This window comes from Plasmodium chabaudi, assembly GCF_900002335.3.
Source record: "Plasmodium chabaudi chabaudi strain AS genome assembly, chromosome: 8".
In the NCBI taxonomy this organism is placed as follows: Eukaryota; Apicomplexa; class Aconoidasida; order Haemosporida; family Plasmodiidae; genus Plasmodium; species Plasmodium chabaudi.
Window position 1 is genome coordinate 41,938 of NC_030108.2, and position 25,663 is coordinate 67,600.

The following is a 25,663-nucleotide window of genomic DNA, read 5'->3' on the forward strand; positions in this document are numbered from 1 at the left end:
ATTATCGACATATGCGCAAATATAGGCTCCAAATATAATAGCCCCACGCATAACCACATATACAACATATATTTCATTCTGAATTTAACCAACTATAAAATAAAAAAAGAGTATATTATAATTTAATTAAAATTAACTATTTCTAGATATTTAGGATATTAGTAGATTAAAAATCATAATATTTATAAAATTATATATATTGGCATTGTTTTGGAATAAGATTATTTAAATAAAAAATATTCATGCATTTATAAACCGTACAAATTAAATAATTATACAACTTATTTTTGAATAATAATTTGTTTAAAATAAATATGAATTTTTATAATTTTCTCGAAAATATCTTTCTTCGATTTTAATTACATTTATATAATTTTAAAAAAATAATAATATATTTTTTACTTTTTATTTATCAAATTCAAAAATTAATAAAATGTACATGAAAACAGTTTTTTCTATTTTGGCCTTATTCACATATGGGAGCACCAAGGCTCTTGGAAGCGAGTCTATTCCAAATGAATTTATTTTAACTAATGATATGTAAGAAAATAAACAATATGCATAATATATTTATATACTACATGTGTCATTATGATAATTTTATTATGCATACTTGTGCAAATATATAATGCATGACGCTTGAGAAGTCAAAAAAACATCTTATAAATGCATTTATTATTTTTTTTACAATTTTAAAATAGCACTCATCCTGTTGTTGATGATCCGAATGAAATATATGAACAAAATAAGCATCTTTTATGTACAAATACTGAAGAAATTTATCACGCGTCAGAAGTTATGGATGACGCTCTAGAAAAATTATATTATTATGCTGAAAATGAATACGTTTACAATTTATATAAAGAATACAATAGAGATACACGTTTACATTTTAACAATAATATAGCTAATGAAGGCATTGGAAAATTTGATATTAAAATCAGATATCCTGATGCGGTATGAATTAACGAAAATCATTTTTTAAGTTATAAAATTAAGTTAAAATAAGTATATATATACCTTTTTTTTTTCTTGTCTTTAGTATGATGAGATAGTAAATATTTTGTGGGACCCCAATGGTGCAACAAAATACAATCCTGACTTTGTTAGCGGTATATAAAAAATAATTAATTAATCAATTGAATATGAGTTTATCATTATGTGTATTCCTTGTTTTATTATAAATGCTCTATATTATTTTTATTTGCCATTTTGTTAATTTTCATAATATTTTAATTTGCATGGTGCAAAATTATAATTTTTTTTAGGAAAAGTTATCCATGTATACAATCCAAATTTATTAATGATACAACAACGTTACAAAAACGGTTTCACGGATACTCATAAATATTTTTATGCTTTAACCGCAAAATATAAAGTAAGGACATTTTCATTTTCTTCTATCCATCTATAAATCATATTTTTCATATTATTGAACTACAATTCATAAAATATAATTTTGCCCATTTTGTAGATATCCGAAACTAGAACTATAATTACCATGTCTACAGTAAATGTAAATGATCGCAATAGAAAAGATGGAAACGAATATGTAAACACTATCGTAAAAAGTGCGGATTTATTTAAAGCTAACGTTGATTCTGAAGAGGATATTAGAAATGGAGAATTAAAAAAAATGTTTGTTCAATTATCCGGATATCTCATTACAAAAAAAAAAGACTACGTTGAAATTATTAATATCGACTCTGTAAGAAATATAAAAATATACAATATTTCTATAAATGCACACATTTATAGTATATGCTACTCATTCCCAATAAATTGGAATAATTTATTTTATATATTTATCCATTTTTTCATTTTTTTCATAGATTAATGATAATGATTCCGATAGCACCCCCGAATCACACAAATTATCAAATAAATTTAAGAGAATGGAAAGACTTATGGAATTAAATGATTACATTAGTAATAAATATATATAGTTTCCCAAAATAAGTTTTATTGGCTATATCCTTTAATGAATATATTAATATAACAAATTTGCTTTCATGGATTATTTCTATTTTAAATTACACCATAAAACATATTTTTTCATTTTGAACAATGTTCTTTTTATATATAAATTGTTTATTCATTTTAATATAAGATACATATATATGTATATAATTTCATGAACAAATCAAATATGAGTGATAATTCATCAATATTTTCCTGTATGATCGTCCTCTATGTTAATGTTTGTCGCAAAAATGTAATAAACATCTGCATTTTGCACTAATTTTATTTTCTTTATTTTAATTATTCCCATATACCCTATATTTATGTTTCAAATTTGTTGTTTTCAAACATATAAATATCATAAGTATATCAATCATCAGCCTTAAATTAATATATTAATGCCCTATTTCCTCTTTAATACTTTTATTTGTGTTCTTAAATGGTGTCTTTGAAAACTATTACAGAATCCAAATAATAAATGCTAATATGAAAATGTTAAAAATATATTTTATAATTTCCTTATTATTTACCTTATATGCAATTCCTAAACGAATTTGTATTACAATAAATGAAATTTAAATTAGTATATTCTTTATCAATGAGCTTGATAATAGTGATCCCAATCACGGTGAAAAAAATTGTGTGTTTTTTCCAGTAAAAATTCTGGAATATTTTGCATTCATCATTATTGTTAAAATAATTCGTTTTTAAATTATTATAATGACTTGATATAATAATTAGCACTGAACTATATGGATTTATTTCAGTATTATTATATTTGTCTATAAAATTATTGCATGCTCACAGTTTTTCTTGGTGTCTGAAATTTCTTTCGTAACCATTAGTATACATATTATATTATAATATAGACAAATATTTCAAATGAATTTTATTATAATTTATACCCTGATATATAAAATTATTATACTGTTTGGCTATCAAAATATGATTTAAATTAAAATAAATATGATACAAATAATAATTTTTACTAAATAAAACGTTTCATCAAATAAAGAAACATATGTGTTATTCATGATTCAATATATCTATGGGTTAATAAGTCTTATATATAGGTAACCAATGATTAGCAATGTAATATAAAATGTAAGGTTATAATATTGCCACATTTAATATATATGAACGAATTATGTTGCAGTATTATAACTTATGGAAAATATCTTATGTGGTCCCTTTCATATTAATGACTATGCTCCCTTTTTGTGGTTGCATATTTAGGCATCATATCGAGATTAAACATGCGAGATGGTACATATATTTAATCACCATGTATAGACCAATAAATATTATCAAATTATAAAAAATTACATTACAATATACCCTGAACCCAAAACATAGGTTCCATATAACAAAACAATAACCCATAATAGACAACCTGTCTCATAAAGTATGTATTTCTCGTCTCAAGAATATTATAATTAAAAATTAAACTAATTTTATATATGCATATATATTTCTTTATTTTGCATCTTTAAGTTTTATTATTTTATTTATTTATTTATTTATATTTTTTTAATTTTATATATTATAATATTTAAGATATATAAAGCCATAATAATTTTGAATGTTATTATTTATGAATGTTTTTTTTATTATTTTGTTTTATAATTAGATCAATTAAATGAAAAATCGATATATTTTATAAATACGATAAAACCATATGCATTTATAATTTTTTGTTTAAATACTTGCCTTAATGTGTTTTAAATAAATATTTGTTTTTTATAATTTGCTTGGATAATATTTTATTTCAATTTTAATTATACTTTCGCAACACCTCGAGTTTTTAACTTTTTAAAAATCCAATATATTTGTAATATTTGATTTATCAAAAATGAATAAAGGATACATTAAAACTGTTTTGGTTTTTTTAAGTTTGCTTGTATATGTGAGCAATAGAGCCCTTGCAAGTGAGTCTGTTCTAGATGTGAATAATTCAAATAGTGTTTATACAAGACATATTGCGTAAGAAAATAGACAAATAGACAAAATAGACAAAATAGACAAAATATATAAAATAAATATATATTACATGCGTCATTATGAAAATATTATATGCATATTATACAAGCATACCATCTTATAAATATATTTATGTTTTTTTTTACAAATTAAAAATGATTTCACTTTGATCAATAGTAGTTCGAATGAAAATCATGAAAAAGAAGACTTAATAGCGAAACCGGATTCTGAAGAAACTAAAAAATCAAATGAACTTATGGACGAAACTGAAAAAGCAACAGAAATCATGGACGAAGTTATATATCGCTTAAAAGGCAATGCTGATTTTAATAATGGCTACAATGATTATTATTTAAACGACAAAAGAGGGTGTATAGCCTTTACGAAATATATAGATAAAGATGTTGGAAAATTTCATCTTATAATCCCCGATTCAAATAAGGTATAAATAACAAACATATTTTTTTATGTTGCAAAATTAAGCTTGAATAAAAAAATATAATTATTATATTCATCATATATATATTTTTTGTTATCATTAGTATAATGACATAATAAACATGTTATATGAAGCCAAAGATTTATATAGTTTCTGTTCCATTGATAGTCAAGGTATATAAAAAATAGTTAATTAAACAATTTAATATATGGTTATCACTTTTTTTGTTATATTTATTGTGTGGTTTTTCAATGCATTATGCTAACATTTTTCTGTTTTGTTAAACTCCATAATATTTTAATTTGCATTTATATAAAATTGTATTTTTATTTTTAGAAAATGTTGTCCATGAATATTACCCAAATTTGATAATGCTACAAAGATCTTACAAAAACCTCCACACATCATCCAATATATATAATTTTACCTTATCTGCAACAGTTAAAGTAAGGAGACTGTTTTTCCTTCGTCTCGATATATATCGTATTTTTCACATGATTATATACAATTTATTAAAATATATATTTATTCATTTTGTAGGAATCAGAAGATATAACAATAATTGCCAAGACGTCGATAGATATATATGACGACGTCAATTTCGATAAAAAAAAAGACACAAAAAACCGAAAAAAAAATACTGTAAAAAGTGAACTATTTTTCAATGATCATATTGATTTTGGCAATATTGCTAGAAAGATAGTACTAAACAAAAAGTTTATTAATGAGTTCGGATTTGTTATTAAAAGAGAAAGCGATCACGTTGGTATTACCTATGTCGAATATGTAAGCAATATAAAAATTTTAATAATATAATAATTATATTTCATCATTCATAAAAAAAATATAATTCCTGTATAAATGTACATATGCATAATATATTATATTGTCTTCGCCAAATTGAAGTATTTCTTCTATGTATTTATCCATTTTTTGTATTTTTCATAGAAATATAATCATCATAATCGTCATAAATTCTGCTCAAATATTTTGGATGGAAAACAATGTAAAAAATGTAGAGCAAACTGTATGATAGATGCAATGAACAATATAATAGAAATCTATAATTACTAAAAATATAACCAAAATAATAGCTTTTAACAGTCTAATATTGGAATATTTATATTAATAAAATATATTTAAATGTGTGGATAATGTATAGTTAAATTATCATAGTGAAGTACCATTTTTTCATCATAAGAAAGTTTATTTTGCATATAATTTGTTCACATCATTTAATATAAGAATACATTTATGAACAATACAAACGTAAATATTATATTTTATGAAAATTATTTTATTATGGTTATTCTTTCATAATGGCATTTATAGTTTTTTAGTCTATAAATCGATAATTTTATGGTTTATTTTTAAATTTTAATTTATATATATATCAAAACCCATTTTATAGTGTGCAACACCTTTTGAATGTCTTGATATAATATATATACAAATGCATTTTAATGAGTAGCATTATATTGCATATTTTATGATAAATTGTGTTTGATTCTATAATGAAAACTATATTTTTAACGAACATTATTGAATTATTATTATTATTATTTTGTTTGTAGTGTTAATTCTAATATTAGCACATTCAAAAAATACAAAATCAAAATTGTAATATTTCATTTTATTTTTTGTGCATACATTTTTAGTCTTATTACAAGTTTAATAATATATATAACTATTGTATATCCATGTATTCTAGTCGAATAAAACAATAGATCTGTTCCTGTTTAATGCTTGATCTATTGTTATTGCAATTGTTATGTTGCTACTATATCACTGTATAGCACAACGGAATAATTAATGCGCTTAATAAAAATATGTTAAACCAATTACTAGTTTTCCTTGTTTCATTGTTTTAAAGTATATCATGTTAGAGCACATATATTATTTCGTTATAACATCACATTTAAATTATATATTTGTGAATTTCTATATATATAATAACATAATATAAATATTATTAGTTTAAAGAAAATTTATTATTACCTACCTTTTCGATAAAATTAATATTTAATTATATGAAATTTTCACAATAAAACCACATTTCAATATTAGTTATTAGTAATCTATTTTATTAGATTGTATATATAGGCATATAATAATAACGCTACCATATTATCATATTATTTATAATTATTGAACAAAACACGACATTAAATTTTATTAACATTCATATATCCAATTATATTAACTAATTTAAATATAATTTATTTCCAATTTATATATACTTCAAAACTATAAAATTTAAAAATTAATAGTGATTGATCTAATGTTATACCTTTATGATAAATAAATTAAAGCATATAAAGCAGATTCTATTAATACTAATTAATTTTAATAAAAATATATGGGAATACAAAAGAGAATAATAACTACGATTAAAACTTATAAAATATTGTATATATAGTTAAATTTTTTATTTATTACTAAAAATGTTAGAAGAATAAAACATATTTTATAGATATCGTTATATTGTCGAATCTCGATTAATATTTTATGATTATCTATTATATATTGGTAATGTGTTTAATTAACATTAAAAATATACCCATTAACATGAAGGCATGTTATAACGTGGGCAATTGCTCCAAATGAATCACCTTATATTTCATGCCCATCCTTGTATATAATGCTATTATTACAGTTCAATTGACGTAATATAATTTAAATTAAAATAATTGGGACACAAATTATAAGTTTTACTAAATAAAATTTTCATCAAATAAAGAAACATATTGCGTTGTTCATCATTCAATATAACCACAGATTAACAAATTTTATATAATAGACAATTATGATATATCATAATACGACTTCATATATACCCAATATCTATAGTAATATATGGAATATAGGCATCTTATTTTAATCATATTAAACCGATACTATCAATTGATTGTATATATTTTACTTTATGGAAAATGTATTATATAATCCCTTTCATAATAATGGCTATGGTCCTTTTTTGGTTGCATATTTGGACTTTTGAACTTCATCTCGTGATTAAACATATGTGATTGTACATATATTTAATCACCATTTACAGATCAGTAAATGTTGTCATATTATAAACAAATTGATAAAAATATAGTCCTAACTCAAAACATATATTCCATAGAACAAAAATATAACCCATAGCACAGAATCCTGGCACAAAATACGAGTTTCCCAAGATGCAACTCTAAACTCGAATCCGGATTTTTAGGGATTATAATATATAGACAAATGGTAAATAATAAAGTGTATTCAACGCATTCGTTTTTTCACGTCTTGAAAATTTTAAATATTAAGAAAGGTAACCCTTAAGCACGCCATCTTATATATATTTTAGGAATATTTAAAAATCGAGATTCAAATTTTTTTTCTTCTATTTTGAATCGTTTTTATTTTGTTAACGTATGCTAAATATAGTAGCACATATATTCACTCAATTGTGGTAATAATATAAATTATAAACATATAAAATGAAAAAATTAAATTTTTAGATATGCTTGTAAAGTTTGCGATTAAAATAATATCATAACTTTTACTAATATTTTATTAATTGTAGACAATAATTTTAAGGTAAATAAAATGTTTATCACTTTAAATAAAAAAAAATGTAAATATTTTTATAGATTTTCATATAATGCATAATTAATGCCATAAATAATTAACAGTTATGAAATATTATATTTATTAGTAACATTTTTTTCTAGGAAATTATTTTACTTATTATAATTAAAAAATTATATTAAAAATAATATATATATTTTTTTTACGCCAACTTAAATATAATTGTTATTGTGTCGAAGTAAAAATAAAAAAAAATTTGGGGTTGTTGTTTTTTTTTCATTACTTTGTAAATAAGTATGCTATGTACATTTTATTTTCTCATTATTATTTTCTAAGTAATAGCATTATGTAAATCATTATTTATTAATAAAAAGTAATATATAGCAATTATATATTTTAAATATACATTTTTTCTTATACCATATTTTAATTAACGAAATTAAGAAAATTAAATAAAACCAAAAATATATTACCAGAAAACAAACAATATATAATAAATTGTATTAATTTTATTTATCAACCGCAATTTCATCTGATTGCATGAAATACTCGAAAAATGCTCGAAAATAAGATAAAGAACTATAATTGTACATTTATTCCGTTTCTTATAATTTGCTATGTTATTATAATATACATACAATGCTATTAATATTATTTGATACTAATGTAATATGCATGTAGAGTTTGCAAATATAAATTCGTACAAACCCATAATGCAATTTAGTATGATATATTTGTTTGTGCTAATAATCTACATACATATATTTGAAAAGTAAAATTTTAATTATATATATATGCATATATGCACATTTATGAAGAAAACGATGGCATTTACTATCTAAAATACCTTATTAAAAGGGAAAGTAGTATATGCATATATTTTGGCCATAAAAAATATATATATTTTAGTTGTAATATGGATCGTTATATTCCATAATATTGGTGATGGAAGAAATTGAATTGAACAATGGTGAATTAAGAAGTACTACACTAAGTAAATTAGATGGCGATCCTAAGACAGGTTGGTTATGTAATAAAAATGGTTTACTTTTAAAAACATATAGATGGCTAGCTGACAATGCTGTAGGAATTATATTGTTAATACATGGATTTAGAACTCATACACGATTAGCTTTTATGAGAATAAATTTACGAATGCCAAATAACAATGAAGGCTTAATAGTAGACACTAATAATTACTATATTTACAAAGATAGTTGGATTGAAAAATTTAATCAAAATGGTTATTCAGTATATGCACTCGATTTACAAGGACATGGTGAATCACAATCACAGAAAAATGTAAAAGGCGATTTTAGTTCTTATGATGATCTAGTTGATGATGTATTACAATATATGAATCAAATTCAAGATGAAATCTCAAATGATAATCAAATGAATGATGAATCTTATGATATACTGACAACTAAAAAAAAAAACCTTCCTATGTATGTTATTGGGTATTCGATTGGAGGGAATATTGCTTTAAGAATATTACAATTATTAAATAAAGAAAAAGGAAATAACATTAATGTTGGAGAATCAGATAACAATAAAAAATGTAACATCATGTTAGACAATTCTACTAATACTAATAAAATTGGCAAGGATATGAATAATTCTAATGATTATGGTTCCGATAATTCCTGCGATAGTACCTCTGCTACTACAAATGCTATTGTTAACGCCAGTGATAAACATGAAGGATGCAATAATTGTTTAGATAAATTCAATATTAAAGGATGCATAACTATATCTGGTATGATAAGAATAAAATCAAGATTGGATCCTGGAAACAAATCACTTAAGTATTTTTATTTACCTCTAGCAAACTTCCTGTCTTTTGTCTTACCTCATGTACGAATTTTTTCAAAATCATATAAAAAGTCCGATTATGCTGCTAATGTAAGTAAATATGATAAATTTAGAAATCATAGTGGAATAAAATTTAAATACATAGCTGAAATTATAAAAGCGACAACTGCATTGGATTATAATATTAATTATATGCCAAAAGATATTCCTTTATTATTTGTGCATTCAAAAGATGATAGAGTTTGTTCTTATGAATGGACCGCTTTGTTTCATAATAAAGTGAAAGTTGATAAAAAAGATTTACATCCTGTTGATGGTATGGGCCATGCTACAACGATAGAGCCAGGAAATGAAGACATTTTAAAAAAAATTATTGATTGGATTTATGATTTAAGAAGGAATGACGAAGACGAAATAGAAGATGGATAAAAAAATTAAATATAAATATGCGTTAATATTGTTTACATTAATTATTATTTTGTATTTTTATAAACATAAATGTAACTTGTTCAATAATTTTTTTAAGTCAAACAAGAAAAGATAATAATAAATATATTATATCTTTTTACATTATATATACGTTGTTTATATTTCAAATATTTTTTTTAATTAAATTTGTATATAATTATTTTAGTTGCAACTTGAAGGTATATATATAATGTTAATTTGTGAATTAATACGAATTAAAATTAATTATGTAATAACTTCACTTTTAATTAGCTTTTATGTTCTTATAATTAATAAAGATTAATTAAAATAGTAATAATTTACATTTATTATTTGCTGGACAATTTAAGGACAAAAAAGCGAAGAATCAAATTTAGTATTATAATACCATTTTAAAAATAAAATGTTGTTGGAGCAATTTAAATCGGGTAACTATTGTTACGTAAATTTGTGTAAAAACATTATTTAGATGTATATATATTTTTTTTATGTAATAGCATTGCTTAGTGAATATATGTATTTCACATGGAAAATAGACAACCGATTTCGTAAATTGATAAGATTGCTACTTTGTATATGTAATATAGGTTCATCTATAATGCATTTAGATGAATTTCGTCGTGTCGAAGTTATTCCATTTCTGTGTTTAATACAAATATATTTTATAAACTTGTCAATAATAGAACAAACAAAAAAATATGTTATAAGACATAATATACATTAAAATATACAATTATGTATTTTATAAATATGTATATAAACAATCAGCACTATTTATAATAAACCAATTCATGATATTATATATTAATGTTCTCAGAGTCCAATGGATCAGGGTTCAGGGTTATATTAAATTATATATATCATAATATGTTCATTTTGTGAATATTTTTATTTAGAAAAACCTCCCATTTGTATGTTCCATTTTTTAATTTAAATTATGTTTTCTCCGATAAAACAGTAATAAGTATTTTATATGTGAAGTTATAATCAGATTCATTTTGAGGAATTTGTATACTCTATAATATGGGCGAATTAATATGCATATTTTATAATATTATGAAATAAATTATATATATTTTAATATACAATTATAAAATGCATATACCCAAATATAAATCAAGATTCGACAAATCGACGCTATTTATAACGCAATAAAGATTTATGAAAACATTTTTTTATAATGTCTAAAAAAACGTATATTAGTAAAAAATTATGTTATACGAAATTATTTCATTTCCATAAAAAATTCCTTTTTTTGTTTCATTATGTTATATTGCTTCTAAAATTTTAATTTGCATTAATAAAAATATTTTGCATTTTATTTATCTGCCATAAAGATATAATATTAAATTACCATCCATCAATTAATAAGATATGGTTGGTACATATTATATTTAAAATAGTTAAAATTAGCATGTTCTGGTATATGTAATTCAACATAACCCTAAGCCCTCCGTGTAAAAAAAGGCATAAAAATTTTATATAGCTGCATTTTTTTCTTAAAATATAATAAAAATTGTTTTTTATATTTTCATTTAAAATTTAAGTAATTAAATTAATTTATATAAAGTAATAAAAATATAATATTTTTTTAATTATAAAAAACATTTTATAAAACCATAATTAAGGCTTAATAGAATTAATCGTGCCCAAATATTAAAACATAACAATTAAATAATATTTTTATGTAATAATTATATTGTTTTATTTTTTTTTGTGTTTTATAATATAAATTTTTAAACTTTATCATTTTTTAATTCCTCAAAATGTTTCTTTAAATCTCTCTATATATGTTATATTGTAATATAATGTTTACTTCAAGTTACTAAAATATATATATTGTTTTTTGTTTTCTTACTAGCATATATATATGTCATTGCGTTTGAAGTGAATATCTATCTAATAAAATTTTGTAATCTTATATTTAAGTTGGTAATAATGCTAATAACCACTACTGAAGGTGAAGGCAATATCATTAGGCCTCGTTTCCTCAATAATATTTAGTATAGTTTTAGCAAGAAAAGAAACCGTTCGTGTTCAGGGTTCACCACGAGGCGCGTAATATAAGAAAACATACAAAAATACATTATATTATATTATATATACACATATTAATTGATTTAATTAATTTTGTATAAAAATATAATAACAAATTAACATAACAATATATTATATACTTTTAATATGGTTATTTTTTTAGTTTCCATTCTGTATAAAAAAAATAAGGAAAAGCCATAATATAGATGATGAACCACTTGAAAATATGAGTTATAACCTTGATCTTCCAAATCTCAAATTTATAGATGAATTTAGTCCAATAATAGTAGAAATTCCCAAAGCTCGTCAAATTAAATTAACTGAACCCTTTATCTCAGAAACCGATGGCACTATCATTGATAAAGTTACCGGATTTTTAAGAAGAGAAAATGAGTCCATGGGGAAAGGATTCTATATTAGGCCATATAAAGAAGCGTATGAGCATATGATTAATTTTATTTTTACACCTTTTAATAAAAATGATCAATCTTTTAAATCCAACCAGACGAACGCCCATAAACAAGGTGATACACTCCCTGGAGTATCTAAGACGCCTGAAAATCATAAATTGCCAGAAAAACAAAAATTAAGTACACTAAATGAATTAGATAAATGTAATGAAAATAAAGACAAAGGCGAAGAGATAGATGAAGACAAAGATGAAGAATTAGATGATGCATATTTGAGACCTATGTCCTTTCTCAACGGTAAAAAAAATGGTAATGGCAATTTTAAAGATAAAATAGCGAAGATATATCGTTCCTTGAAGGGGGGGATTAGAAGAAAAAAAAGAAGAAATAAAGGAAACGGAAACGAAAGAAAAGGAAATGAAGAGCTAGAAGGAGAATATGTGAAAGCTGCATCACTTCTAGATGAAGAAAATGAAAATAAAGACGAAGAGATAGATAATGAAAATGAAAATAAAGATGAAGAATTAGGTGAAGATAATGAAAATAAAGACAAAGGCGAGGAGATAGATGACGAGATAGATGAAGAATTAGACGCAGCATATTTGAGAGCACTGTCCTTTCTCACCGGTGACGAAGATGATAATAGAAGTTTTAAAGAGGGTCTAGAGAAAATGTATCGTTCCCTGAAGGTGATTAGAAGAAATCGAAGAAGAAATCAAAGAAGAAATGGAGGAAACAGAAATGAAAAGTTAGATGGAAAAGATGTGAAAGCTGCACCACTTCTAGGAGATGAAGAAAATGAAAATAAAGATGAAGAATTAGGTGAAGATAATGAAAATGAAAATAAAGATGAAGAATTAGGTGAAGATAATGAAAATGAAAATAAAGATGAAGAATTAGGTGAAGATAATGAAAATGAAAATAAAGATGAAGAATTAGGTGAAGATAATGAAAATGAAAATAAAGATGAAGAATTAGGTGAAGATAATGAAAATGAAAATAAAGATGAAGAATTAGGTGAAGATAATGAAAATGAAAATAAAGATGAAGAATTAGGTGAAGATAATGAAAATGAAAATAAAGATGAAGAATTAGGTGAAGATAATAAAAATAAAGACAAAGGCGAAGAGATAGATGACGAAATAGATGAAGAATTAGATGCAGCATATTTGAGAGCACTGTCCTTTCTCACCGGTGACGAAGATGATAATAGAAGTTTTATAGAGGGTCTAGAGAAGATATATCGTGCCCTGAAGGTGATTAGAAGAAATCGAAGAAGAAATCAAAGAAGAAATGGAGGAAACAGAAATGAAAGAAAAGGAAATGAAGAGTTAGATGGAGAAGATGTGAAAGCTGCATCACTTCTAGGAGATGAAGATAATGAAAATGAAGAATAAAATAAAACGATAGAATAAGTAAATAATGAATAAAGGAAATATGAAGTAATATATCCCTAAAAATAATTATTGAAAACCCAAAATGAGCAAAAAGCGAAGCTATTATATAATATATTTTTGTCGAATAATAATAGTAATAAGAAAACGATTATCTGTTTGCAAATGTTTCAAGGTACATACTTTTTAAATTCATTAAAATTATATATATTTTTTTGTCTTTTTTAATTTTTAAAAGTGCGTTTTTTTATATTCATGCTAAACATATCCATATATATTTGTTTAGTATATGTTTTGTCATGGCATTTTTTAAATATGTTTAGACTTTGTCACCATTTTTAATTGCATTTTAATGCTGTAAATATTTTTTAATTCTAATGTAAAATATTACAATTAAATATATTACTAGTTTAAAAATTATTTTTTTTAATTAGAAACAATAAAACATATAATAGTAGCAATTTAATTTAGTGATTATGTCTGATCACACAATTTGATAGAATTACTATTCCAATTTAACTATGAGGAATGCAATTATGAATATAGAAATGCTATATATATTAATATTTTGTTCTAACGTTACGAAAAAAATATTATTTAAATTATGCATATAACAGACAGTTGTGAAAGAAAAGTATGAATAAAAATACATATGTAATGCCGCCATATGTCCTTTAATATACATATATATTACCATAATACTGTTGACTCAATTAAACAAATGAAATGCATCTATGGAATTGTCTATAGTATTATTCTATTAATAAACTTCAAAAGATTAAAATTTGTCTAATTTTACTTCCATTATGCAAATTGTAAACACTTATATGTATTATAAAATTATATGCATCCAAATAATAAATACTAATATAAAATATCAAGAAATGCATGATTTTTTCGTTACTCAATAATTTTATAAGCTAATATACTTTTAGATTTATAGAAAAGGAAATTATAATTCGAAATCAAATGAATCGATTATACAACAATGTTTTATATGGATTATTAAAATACATATATTTATATTATAATATTACACAAAAATATGTTTTTAATTGTCTATATAAACCAAATTACTTATATTAACACGAAATTATGTATATTGTGGCTTACGAAAAAATGTTGTGCAACCCTTTTCATAATAATGACTATGTCCCTTTTTTAAATGCATATTTAGGCACCATTTCTAGATAAAGCATACGGGGATAGTACATATACTTAGCAAATTTACAGACAAATAAATATGATCAAATTATATACAAATTAATAAAAATATAACCCTAACCCAAAATATGGGTTCCCCCAACACAACCCAGAACCCTGTATATTTCATTATTTTTTCGTTCCCCAACAATCAACATTACAGTTTTTTGCAAACCAAATAATGTGGCTGCAAAAACAATATATCGTTAAAAATATTTTTGTTGTCTAATAAATTGCAAAAAATTTTCGCTATTTTAAAATATTCATTATTTAATGTGAAAATTTATATAATATCATATTTATAAAAATAAAAAAATTGATGGGGGCGTGGTGAAAATAGTAATTATATTTACCAGCGGGATTTTATATTTTTGGTGTAAGTGATAAATATTTATTGATGTTAAATGAATTTGTAAAAAAAATAAATCTTTATAATTATTTTAATACAATTCATAAGAACCAAACACGACCATTATTTTATTATATATGCATATAATAATATTGCATTACAAACAATATTATTAAATAACAAAAAATTCGTCAAAACAAAATCAGGGTACATACTCGAACAAAAAACCCTGAATCACAAATCTGAAATTACAAATTGCGCGTAGCTTATAATGCATCAATATTTATTTAATTTAGTAAGGACGGCAATTTGATAAAAATGTTGTATTTATTTATATATTAACTGTGTATATATTTACTTATTTGTTCGTTTACTAGTATTTTTTCTTTATATTATTTACGTAGGATTAACGTATTTTTCCATATTATTATAAAATATTCCACCATATTAATCTTATAAAACTGTTAAACATACCATAATATTATGTGTATATATAAACGGCAATAATAATTAGCATTATTTAAAAAGGAGAGCAATAAACTTTTAACTATTATAATAATCATTTATTATTATATAAATTCCATGAGAGATACTTATGAATTAAATGCTTTCAAAACAAATGATAATAAATTGAATATTTCCAAAAAATTTAATATTATGTATATTATATATACATTTATATATAATATTAGTTACTAGTTATAGATTAATTTTTCAATAACAAGTGCAAATTTAGTTATTTAAAAAAATACTGTATTCAATTTATACTTTTTTTATTTATTCAAGAAAAAGTTTAATAGCAAAATTTTATATAGAATACTTAATTGCTGCTACTATTATATATGTTAATAAATATATATTTGCCATGCACTTTTTTAAATACAGTGTTGTTTTTCTTAATTATTTCTACTATCTTTAAAATTTTATAATGCTATCAAAAAAATACCCAATATTCACTAACTATTATAATTTTAATATTTATTACTTTAAAATAATATAAAATCGTCCCGAAAAAAATTATTATAAAAAGACTACAAAATTTAGAAATTAATAATGCACTTTAATGATATCTTTAGCATGCATCCAAAGAATACGTAAGAAATATTATAATTAATATACAATTAAATTCTCAACATAATAAAATATAAAGCAATTAAGGACACAAATACCCCAAAAAACTAATAAAATTAACAAATTCTATATTATAGATATATTTCAACACCACGGTTTCACTAAAAAAATATATTAAATTTGTATTTAATATAATTAAAAAAATATATTGTTGTAAATACCATAATATTTTTTTATCTTTAAAAAATATTTTTTAATTACTAAAAATATTAAATATTGTATTTTATTTTGAATTATATTGTTATAATAAATTCTTATAATTGCGTTAATTTCTCTTTATAAATTTATTATTATTAATATTATTAATTTAATTTTTTAACTTAATTTTACGAAAATGAAATTAACAAAAGCATTATATTTTATTGCCTTTTTATTGGCCATAAACGTATTAGTCCCAGGATCGAATAATTATGTTGAAGCTAAACCAGCAAATGGAAATTCTCTTGCTAACAAAATTAAAAATAACAAAGCTGCATTTATAGCTACATTAATTACAACATTAGCATTAGCAGCAGCTGGTACCACTTTTGGTGTAATGCATTTAAAAAAGAAGAAAGGAGACTCTAAAAAAAAACCAGTATTATCAGAAATGAACACAACACCCTTAATTATTCCAGAAAAAAAACCAGTCCCAGCATCAAATAATAAAAGTAAGCCATCAACATCATTACCTAATTCAAGGGCATCATCACCATTAGGACACTAATTGTAGTTTCTGATTGATATTATCTATTTTCATATCATATTATGAGAATAGATCAAAAATTCAAGTATATGCCATACACTGTGAAAATTGATTGATAAAATTAATATAATTAAACAAATCAATAAGATGGTAATAATTCTAGGCATTTACATATATCTTTGTGTTATCAATCTGCCTTTTTAGAACGTTTTATTTTAATTTTTATATGGCATATGCATGAAATAATATATTGGGTTTGTTAAAAAGTGCCAGTATTTGATATTTCAATTTTATAATATATGTATTTGCATTTCCACAATAAAATTATTAACACCAAAGTTGCATTGAAAAACCATTTTGTTTTCCCGTTTTTTATTTTTATTAGAACATTTTTCTTTATTTTAAGGAAAACAACGTATTATTAATATTAAAAAATATACTGTGCATATAATGCATATATGATGCTACTCACGCCATTTATAGTAAAAATAATTCGTGATTTATTGTTTATTGCAAATAGACCGTGATATATATTTTTATATGTAAGTGATATTTGATCTTAACGCCATATATAGTAATAAAATTCATGAGATGATTAGAATGCTTCAATAGAAATGCTACATTATATGTAATATTTTTTTATATTGTTATTTAAAGCATATAATACCAATATATTTTATGTACATATATATGCAACATTATAATAAACTATATAAAACTGCAACAAATTAAAAAAAATTCATATACATTAATAGAAAAAATCAAATAAAATATAACATAAATATAAACAATATAAGATAACAGTTTATTTATTTCATTTTGCTGCCATTGCAAAATGTGCCATTAAATTAAGCATATATGTAGAATAAAAATAATAGGTTCCGTTAAATAATAATATTCATAAAATAAAGTAAAGCTATTGTGTATTTTGATATATTTAATTCAATGCTATCCTAAATCATGATTAACGCATCTTATATAATAGGTATTTGTATTGTAAAATCTTAACTATTGTTATATATTGATAAGGCAATATATCATGTTAAAATATAAAATAATCATATTTTATTTTAAACATATTTGATATTTAAGTTATATAAGACATTAGACAGAAAAATTATAAGTTATGAATGATGTGTTTATCATAAGATTCTGCTCATATCAATGTTTATTTCCCATTTGGGGTTAGATATTTAGACTTAATTTATAGGTTAAAAATTAGGGGCTATGATCAAATTATTTTTTCTTTTAAAAAGTTACACGCATATATATATATTAAATAAACATCTACAAACCAATAAATATGGCCAATTTATTAAAAATTAAATAAAAATATAACCCATAATCTTCAACATCAATACAGAGTTATACCCCATAACACGAAACCGTGGCCGTTGAATATTCCTTCCATCAGCGCCTTGATGTCGAAAACATTATAACTAAAAAAAATTTCCTATATAGATTCTTCTTGATTTATTTACAACTTTATTTTTTCTATATAGTTATACATTTTTTATTTTAATTTGTAACATATACAATTGTTTGCAGCATAAAAAATATTTTTATAATTCACAATAATTTACAAAAAGACATGTGTATCAATACTTTTAGCAATACATTGTTTTATCACCTCAAAAATTATATTCGAAAGTTTTTATTTAGTAAAATTGAGATAAAAACTAATAAAAAGAATAAAACAAAACATGATATGCCATAATAAAAATTTACCATTTTATATAAATTTTATCATGTTATTGTTGTAATAAATCATAAAATATTGTTATTTCAACAGTAGTAATAACAACAAGCATTTATAAAAATAACATAATTCTATATTTAAATCAAATTATTATAATGTTTAAAAACATATAAGACACATTTTATAATAAAAATGAAGAATTATTTAAAAAACATAAAAATAAAATAGAACGAGATAGCAAAACCGCCACTTTTATATAATTCTATTAAATCATATATGTCAAGTATTGCACTAATACTAATATTATATATTTTTATAGTATTTTATTAGATTTATATATTAATTACCAAACATCTATTAGCCAAAAATATATATACCATACATGAAATGTTTTATAAATTTAGTCATTGCTTAATAATGATAAATATAAAAGGATTGTATATCCATAGTGTAATATATTAAAAAATATAATAATATAATTAAAATTATTTATTTTTCTATGTTATAATATTAGAGAAGTTAAGAATCATAATATTTTTAGATGCTCATTATTTATGAGAACTACAATTATTGCCGTTGTCTTGTAAAAAAGTGATTGAATTTGTATATCTATTCGAAACATACAACTATTTAATTAGCTAATTAACTAATAATTTGTTTTTTTTAATAAATGCTAATTCTGAATTTCTATGAAAATCGTTGGTTTCCATTCCAATTATACAATTTACTTCGTTTTTAAAAAATCCAATATATTTTTTAGTATAGTATTTATAAAACCCGAGAATTAATAAAGGACACATTAAAATCGTTTTTTTGTTTTAAGTTTGTTCGTATATATAATAAATAAAACCCATACAACTGAGCTCACTTCAAGAAAAGAAATACCCAAAATTACACCACCCAAAAGTTCTACAAGCAAAGTTAATTCAGACATTATTATTCTAAAAAATTATAAGAAAAAAATATATATATATTATTCTGTTATTAGTATAATGAAATAATAAATACGCTATGGGATTTAATGGTGCCAAACTTTTCGATAAAGAATTTATTGAGGATATATAAACAAGCAACTGTTTAATCAATATAATATATGATTATTATTCTTTATTCAATGCTTATTGATTTATTATTAATGTTATATGCTCCTATTTGTTATATTTCATTTTGTTAATTTTCATAATATTTTAATTTACATGTACGTAAAATTATAGTTTTTTTAGGAAAAGTTATGTCAAAGAAATAGATATATATACCTATAATAGTCCTTAACACTTTAATATATACATATGTTAATAAAATTAATTTATTTTCATAGCGTCTATTTTAATTAACATCATATAGAGTATTTTTTTCCTTTTAAAATTGTTTGTTTCATATGCAGTGTGTTTTTTCTCTTTAATATAAAGATGCATTTCCAAGTATTTTATTTTATCAGACTAAAAATATAAGTACTACTATTTATGAAATATCTTTTATTTATTCGAAAAGTTTTTAAGTTTATTCTTTTCTTTTTTTATTTCTATTATTTGAATTATCATTACAAAACTCAAAATTATGGTTAAAATTTCGTTATTTCCAAAGTCTAGTGTCTTAAAGGATATCAATTGCTATTTTCATAATCATCTATTAATATTTGATTTCCTATATATGATTTGTGTTTTTTTCTTAACTTTGTCTTTGAAATAGTTTGCAGAATTTAAATAATAAGGCTAACATAAAATATTTAAACCACAAAACTTTATTTCGTTATAGACATCGTTGTTTTGCCGAGCGTGCCATATATTTTATTCAACTATATTTTATGATTATATGCTGCAATATATATATTTATTTAACTAATTTTAAAAATACCCCCACTAACACATATATACTATATGTTAGACAATTATTCAATTTTAATATTATTATAATTTTATAATTTCATATGCAATACTATCATTATATCTTGAGTTTTAAGATTATAAATAATTGTAACATATAAATAATATGCTTTATTAAATAAAAATATTTGTCAAGCAAAGTAAGCATATTGTAATGCGAATAATAATATAATCACTTCTTATATAATAGGCAATTATGATTTTGTATAGCAATAGTGCTTATATGTGGGCAACTACACTGTTTAGGGTTATATTGAATCATATATATCATAATATGTTCATTTTATGAATATTTTTATATAAAAAAACCTCTTATTTGTACGTCGCACCTTTTGAATTTAAATTGTCGTTTCCCCGATAAAACATTAATAAGCATTTTATTTACGAAGTTATAATCGGGTTCATTTCGAATAATTTGCATAATCTATAACATGGACGGATTATTACGCATATTTTATAATATTAATGAAATAAATCTGTATATATTTTAATATACAATTATAAAATGCATTACCCAAATATAAATCAAGATTTGACAAATTGGCATTATTTACAACGCAATAAAGATTTATGAAAACATTTTTTATAATGTCTAAAAAAACGTATATTAGTAAAAAATTATGTTATACGAAATTATTTCATTTCCATAAAAAATTCCTTTTTTTGGTTTCATTATTTAAATTGTTGTTAAAATTTTAATTTATATTGATAGAAATAATTTTGTATGCTTTTATTTATTTGCCATGAAGATATAATATTAAATTATCATCCATCAATTTATAAGATATATGGTTGATATATATCTTATGCTTTAAAACAGTTAAAACGAACATATACAAGTATATTCAATAGTATTTCAAATATATTTTTTTCTTAATAAATTTTTTATTAATTAAAAAAATAGACATTTAAATTATCATAATTTTATACTATTAGTGCATATAAATTTAAAGGCTATTTTATCACGGACTAAAAAATAAATATTGGATGATATGAATAATAACATCATATAATATATATGGATGCTAATTTTGTAAAAACCACATATATGCAATAACAAAATGTATATAGTTCAAACAAGTTAATTAATATGTTGTCATAAATCATATACTAATTTTTTTTTAATATAAATTAGATTAAAACTATACTTGTATCGAATTTGTAAAAAATCCTTTTTATCCAAAATTATTAAACATATATATTTTTATAGTTAAATATTGCAAATATTACATATTTTTTCAAAATACTATTTTTAATTTTATTTATTTATTAGATATATAATATATATCTATATATCATATTTCTTTCTGAATTTTTATTCTTATTTATAATATATGCATAATATTTGTATGATACATGCATACATTATTAATTGCGAACCGTTGTTTTTTATAGTGATACAACAAAACATTTTCTTGCAGCATATAATTTTTTATATGAAAATAAATACCATATAGAAAAAAATAATATATTTATTATTTTTTAATTTATTATTAGAACGATTAATATATATTTTTTATTTCTTGTATTTATTTTATTAATATAATTATAAATTTAATTATTATACAAATCTGCGTATCATTATTCTATAATATATTTTTTTGCTGTTAATATAGTATAATGAAAGAACTACTAATATATAATAATTAAAAAAACAATAACTCATTCATTAGTTTATTAATGTTTAATTGATTGAATAATATCATTTTTATATTATAAAAATATATAAAGTGGTATAACTTTTTGTGGCCGCGCTTCTGCTATTTTTAAAATTATATTTATAAATTTGTTAATATTTAATTGATCTAATAATATCATTTTTATATTATAAAAAAATATATAATGGTATAGCTTTTTATGCCTTGTGCTTCTGCTTTTATTTAAAATTTTGTTAATATTTATGCATTTTTTATATCCTTAATAAAGGATATTATTTTTATGTTTTTGTTTATATTTGATATAAAAATTAAAACCCCGGTGTACTCAAGGTTATATACATATACATATTCCAAATAATAACCCATTTAATACCATTATTTAGTTATGGCGGCATCAAAAATAGTAAAACCATTTCATGATTTTATTGCTGAGGTGGAAAAATCGCCTGCATTTACTAATAGCCATCATAATTGCGAATTAATATTAGATGATAATGATGGAGCTTTAGGTTTACATAAAATTTTAGAAATTAAGATAAAAGACTATGATAAAGAAAATATTACAGTTGGAGTGAATGAAGAAGATAATCAAAGTGAGGCAAACCTAGCCGACGCCGAAAGTCTTTCAGACGGCATTTCTAATGAAAATATCAATCAAGAAATAATAAATTATGTTTATGATAATTTGATAGCAAAAGAAGTAAACAATGAGAGTTCATCGAATAATTTAGACCCAAATGACAAAGTTGTAAAAAATTTAAGGGCAACTTCAAAAAACGAACAATTAGATGATAATGATAAAAATAAGTCTTCATCTAGCACAACAGTGGAAGAAACTCATGAAGAAAACCCCACTATAATAAAAAAAAATGAAGACAAACTTTCATTACAATCCCCCGTTTTCGTTGAAGGGAAATGCTTCATATCAGATAATAGCATTTATTTTGTTTCAGCATTTAATCAAATACTAAACAATTCATCAATTGTGAGAGTAACATATGAATCACTCCTATCAATTAAAAAGGCACAAGAAATGGATATAATTCCTGAATGGTTTAAAATAAAACCAGATGAAAACCAATCATTTGCATTTACAGCATTATTAGATAAAGACGATACACATGATTCGATATCAAACATGATAGAATATGCAATGGATTCAAAACAAAAACTGGAAACAAACACTGCAGCACACGATCAAACAGAAACAACAAACCAAAAGACCAATTTAGATTCAAATGACATAGAATCCTCTCATGATCTGTCGGAAAACGTTTTAATTACAAAGGATGCTGATGAAATGATATCTATGAGTTTATATCCCGAAGAAATTGCATTATTAGAAGAAAATGAATTTTTTAGTGATTTACATCATGCAATTAGTTTATATGTAAATAAAGATTTTAAAGAAGTTTATAAAAGCATATTTTCGAAAATTCATCCAAGAAATCCATTTTATGATTTTTATCAACGAGCAGGTCAACGAGGTGCTGACTATAGCAAATTTGATGTAATACCTGATGATATACAAGTTCCATCTGCATATTCAGTTAATTTAAAATATAATATCGGATTGGAAAAAGCTAAAAAAAGAATATATGGATCTTTTGCATTACCTTCAAGAGCAGATATTAATGAAAATGTTAAATTATTTTTTTTCAATAGTTGTATAGTTTTACAAACACAAATTAACTTTGAAAGCAGTTATTCATTTCTTAACTCATTTCGCGCCGTCATAACCGCTGTTATACACGATGTCCCTAGTGAAGACGGTAGCGGAAAAAATACTACACAGATAGACATGTTGTATGGCGCATATTTTTTGGATTCTTCATTCTTCAAAAAATTAGCAAAGAAAGCTGTTTTACCAATATTAAAAATTATTTGTACAAAGTTTAAGACATGCATGAGTGAATGTTTAAGGGACGTGTATAAGGAAAAGTCCTTTCGTGAAAGAGGAATCGAAGTTAAAGATATAAACGCTATTTTTAGAAAGTACCCTAATAATAACGGCCCCCGTAGTAATGCCCCCCGTAGTAGCAATCTCCATAGTAGAAGTTCCAGTGTTAGCAGTATCAATAGTATCGGTAGTATCAGTAGTATCAGTAGTATCGGTAGCGATAATGGCGATACCCGTAATCGTCTTATTAATGAAATATCCAGAGAGCCTGATGCTGAAAATAAAACACTAACTGGATTCAAAAATCAGATAACAAATCCAAAAAATAATAAAATGCTCATAAAAATTAAAAACATTGAAAATATCATAACCAAATACTTAAGCGAAGCGATGCATATGAATCACAAGGTGACGCCTTCCGACAAAAGTAAGTTAAATATTCCCTTTATTAATATAGTGTATCGAACTACATCATATTTTCCCACTTATATAAACACTCTTTGCTTATTTCTCCCCTTTATAGCCCCCATCTTTTCCGCCAAGTCCATAGCAATATTGATGTACATTTATATGAACTTTATCCAAGGTATGTCAAATTCATCATAAACAACGAAGAGGATGTATTGAAATTTCCAACATTTATTCATTTGTTCGATTATTTGATGATAGTATAGCATTTTTACTTTCCTATTTCATTTTAATAATCGTAATTTTTTGTTTTTTTACTTTCCCAAAATTAATTAATATGGTTACTCAAATAAGATAGTACTATATTGGGAAAAATATATTTGAATTTCAATATGTTTCATGGCTTAAAGTTCATTATTTTGTTTCAATTTGATTTTAATTTATGTGATTTATAATGCTTATTAATCTATATATATTTATTGAACATTATCATAATAAAAATAAAACTTCAATAAGCATTACATATATTTTTATAATGTATTATACACATTTGTCATCATTTTAAATAAAAAATGGAAAAAATATATATGTACAAAATGTTAAAAATTAATTTTCATAGCAAATACAAAATAAAAGGCATTGCATTATATATTTTGAATCTAATATTGCAGTCGCTTTAACAATTATGTAATTATA

General features: G+C 22.5%; 6 protein-coding genes across 6 annotated transcripts; all 6 read left to right on the top strand.

The window, feature by feature from the left end:
- Nucleotides 1-433: 433 nt before the first annotated feature.
- On the top strand, nt 434-1,946 carry PCHAS_0800100 (fam-a protein; the record flags this gene model as incomplete). The annotated part of the gene is made up of 6 exons (XM_016797776.1): nt 434-540; nt 702-957; nt 1,043-1,112; nt 1,269-1,378; nt 1,475-1,708; nt 1,833-1,946. The coding sequence occupies 6 exons, from the start codon at nt 434-436 to the stop codon at nt 1,944-1,946; spliced, it is 891 nt and encodes a 296-aa protein (XP_016653699.1).
- Nucleotides 1,947-3,814: 1,868 nt separating this feature from the next.
- Nucleotides 3,815-5,455, top strand: PCHAS_0800200 (fam-a protein; the record flags this gene model as incomplete). The annotated part of the gene is made up of 6 exons (XM_016797777.1): nt 3,815-3,945; nt 4,120-4,384; nt 4,485-4,554; nt 4,718-4,827; nt 4,922-5,167; nt 5,330-5,455. 6 exons carry the CDS (start codon nt 3,815-3,817, stop codon nt 5,453-5,455), a joined length of 948 nt encoding a protein of 315 aa, XP_016653700.1.
- A 3,438-nt stretch (nt 5,456-8,893) lies between these two features.
- Nucleotides 8,894-10,192, top strand: PCHAS_0800300 (lysophospholipase, putative; the record flags this gene model as incomplete). Its single annotated transcript, XM_736715.2, has 1 exon — nt 8,894-10,192. One exon carries the CDS (start codon nt 8,894-8,896, stop codon nt 10,190-10,192), a length of 1,299 nt encoding a protein of 432 aa, XP_741808.2.
- A 2,281-nt stretch (nt 10,193-12,473) lies between these two features.
- On the top strand, nt 12,474-14,054 carry PCHAS_0800400 (erythrocyte membrane antigen 1; the record flags this gene model as incomplete). The annotated part of the gene is made up of 1 exon (XM_740128.1): nt 12,474-14,054. The coding sequence occupies one exon, from the start codon at nt 12,474-12,476 to the stop codon at nt 14,052-14,054; it is 1,581 nt and encodes a 526-aa protein (XP_745221.1).
- Nucleotides 14,055-17,068: 3,014 nt separating this feature from the next.
- On the top strand, nt 17,069-17,440 carry PCHAS_0800500 (early transcribed membrane protein; the record flags this gene model as incomplete). Its single annotated transcript, XM_016797778.1, has 1 exon — nt 17,069-17,440. The coding sequence occupies one exon, from the start codon at nt 17,069-17,071 to the stop codon at nt 17,438-17,440; it is 372 nt and encodes a 123-aa protein (XP_016653701.1).
- A 5,604-nt stretch (nt 17,441-23,044) lies between these two features.
- Nucleotides 23,045-25,165, top strand: PCHAS_0800600 (conserved Plasmodium protein, unknown function; the record flags this gene model as incomplete). Its single annotated transcript, XM_016797779.1, has 1 exon — nt 23,045-25,165. One exon carries the CDS (start codon nt 23,045-23,047, stop codon nt 25,163-25,165), a length of 2,121 nt encoding a protein of 706 aa, XP_016653702.1.
- Nucleotides 25,166-25,663: the final 498 nt, after the last annotated feature.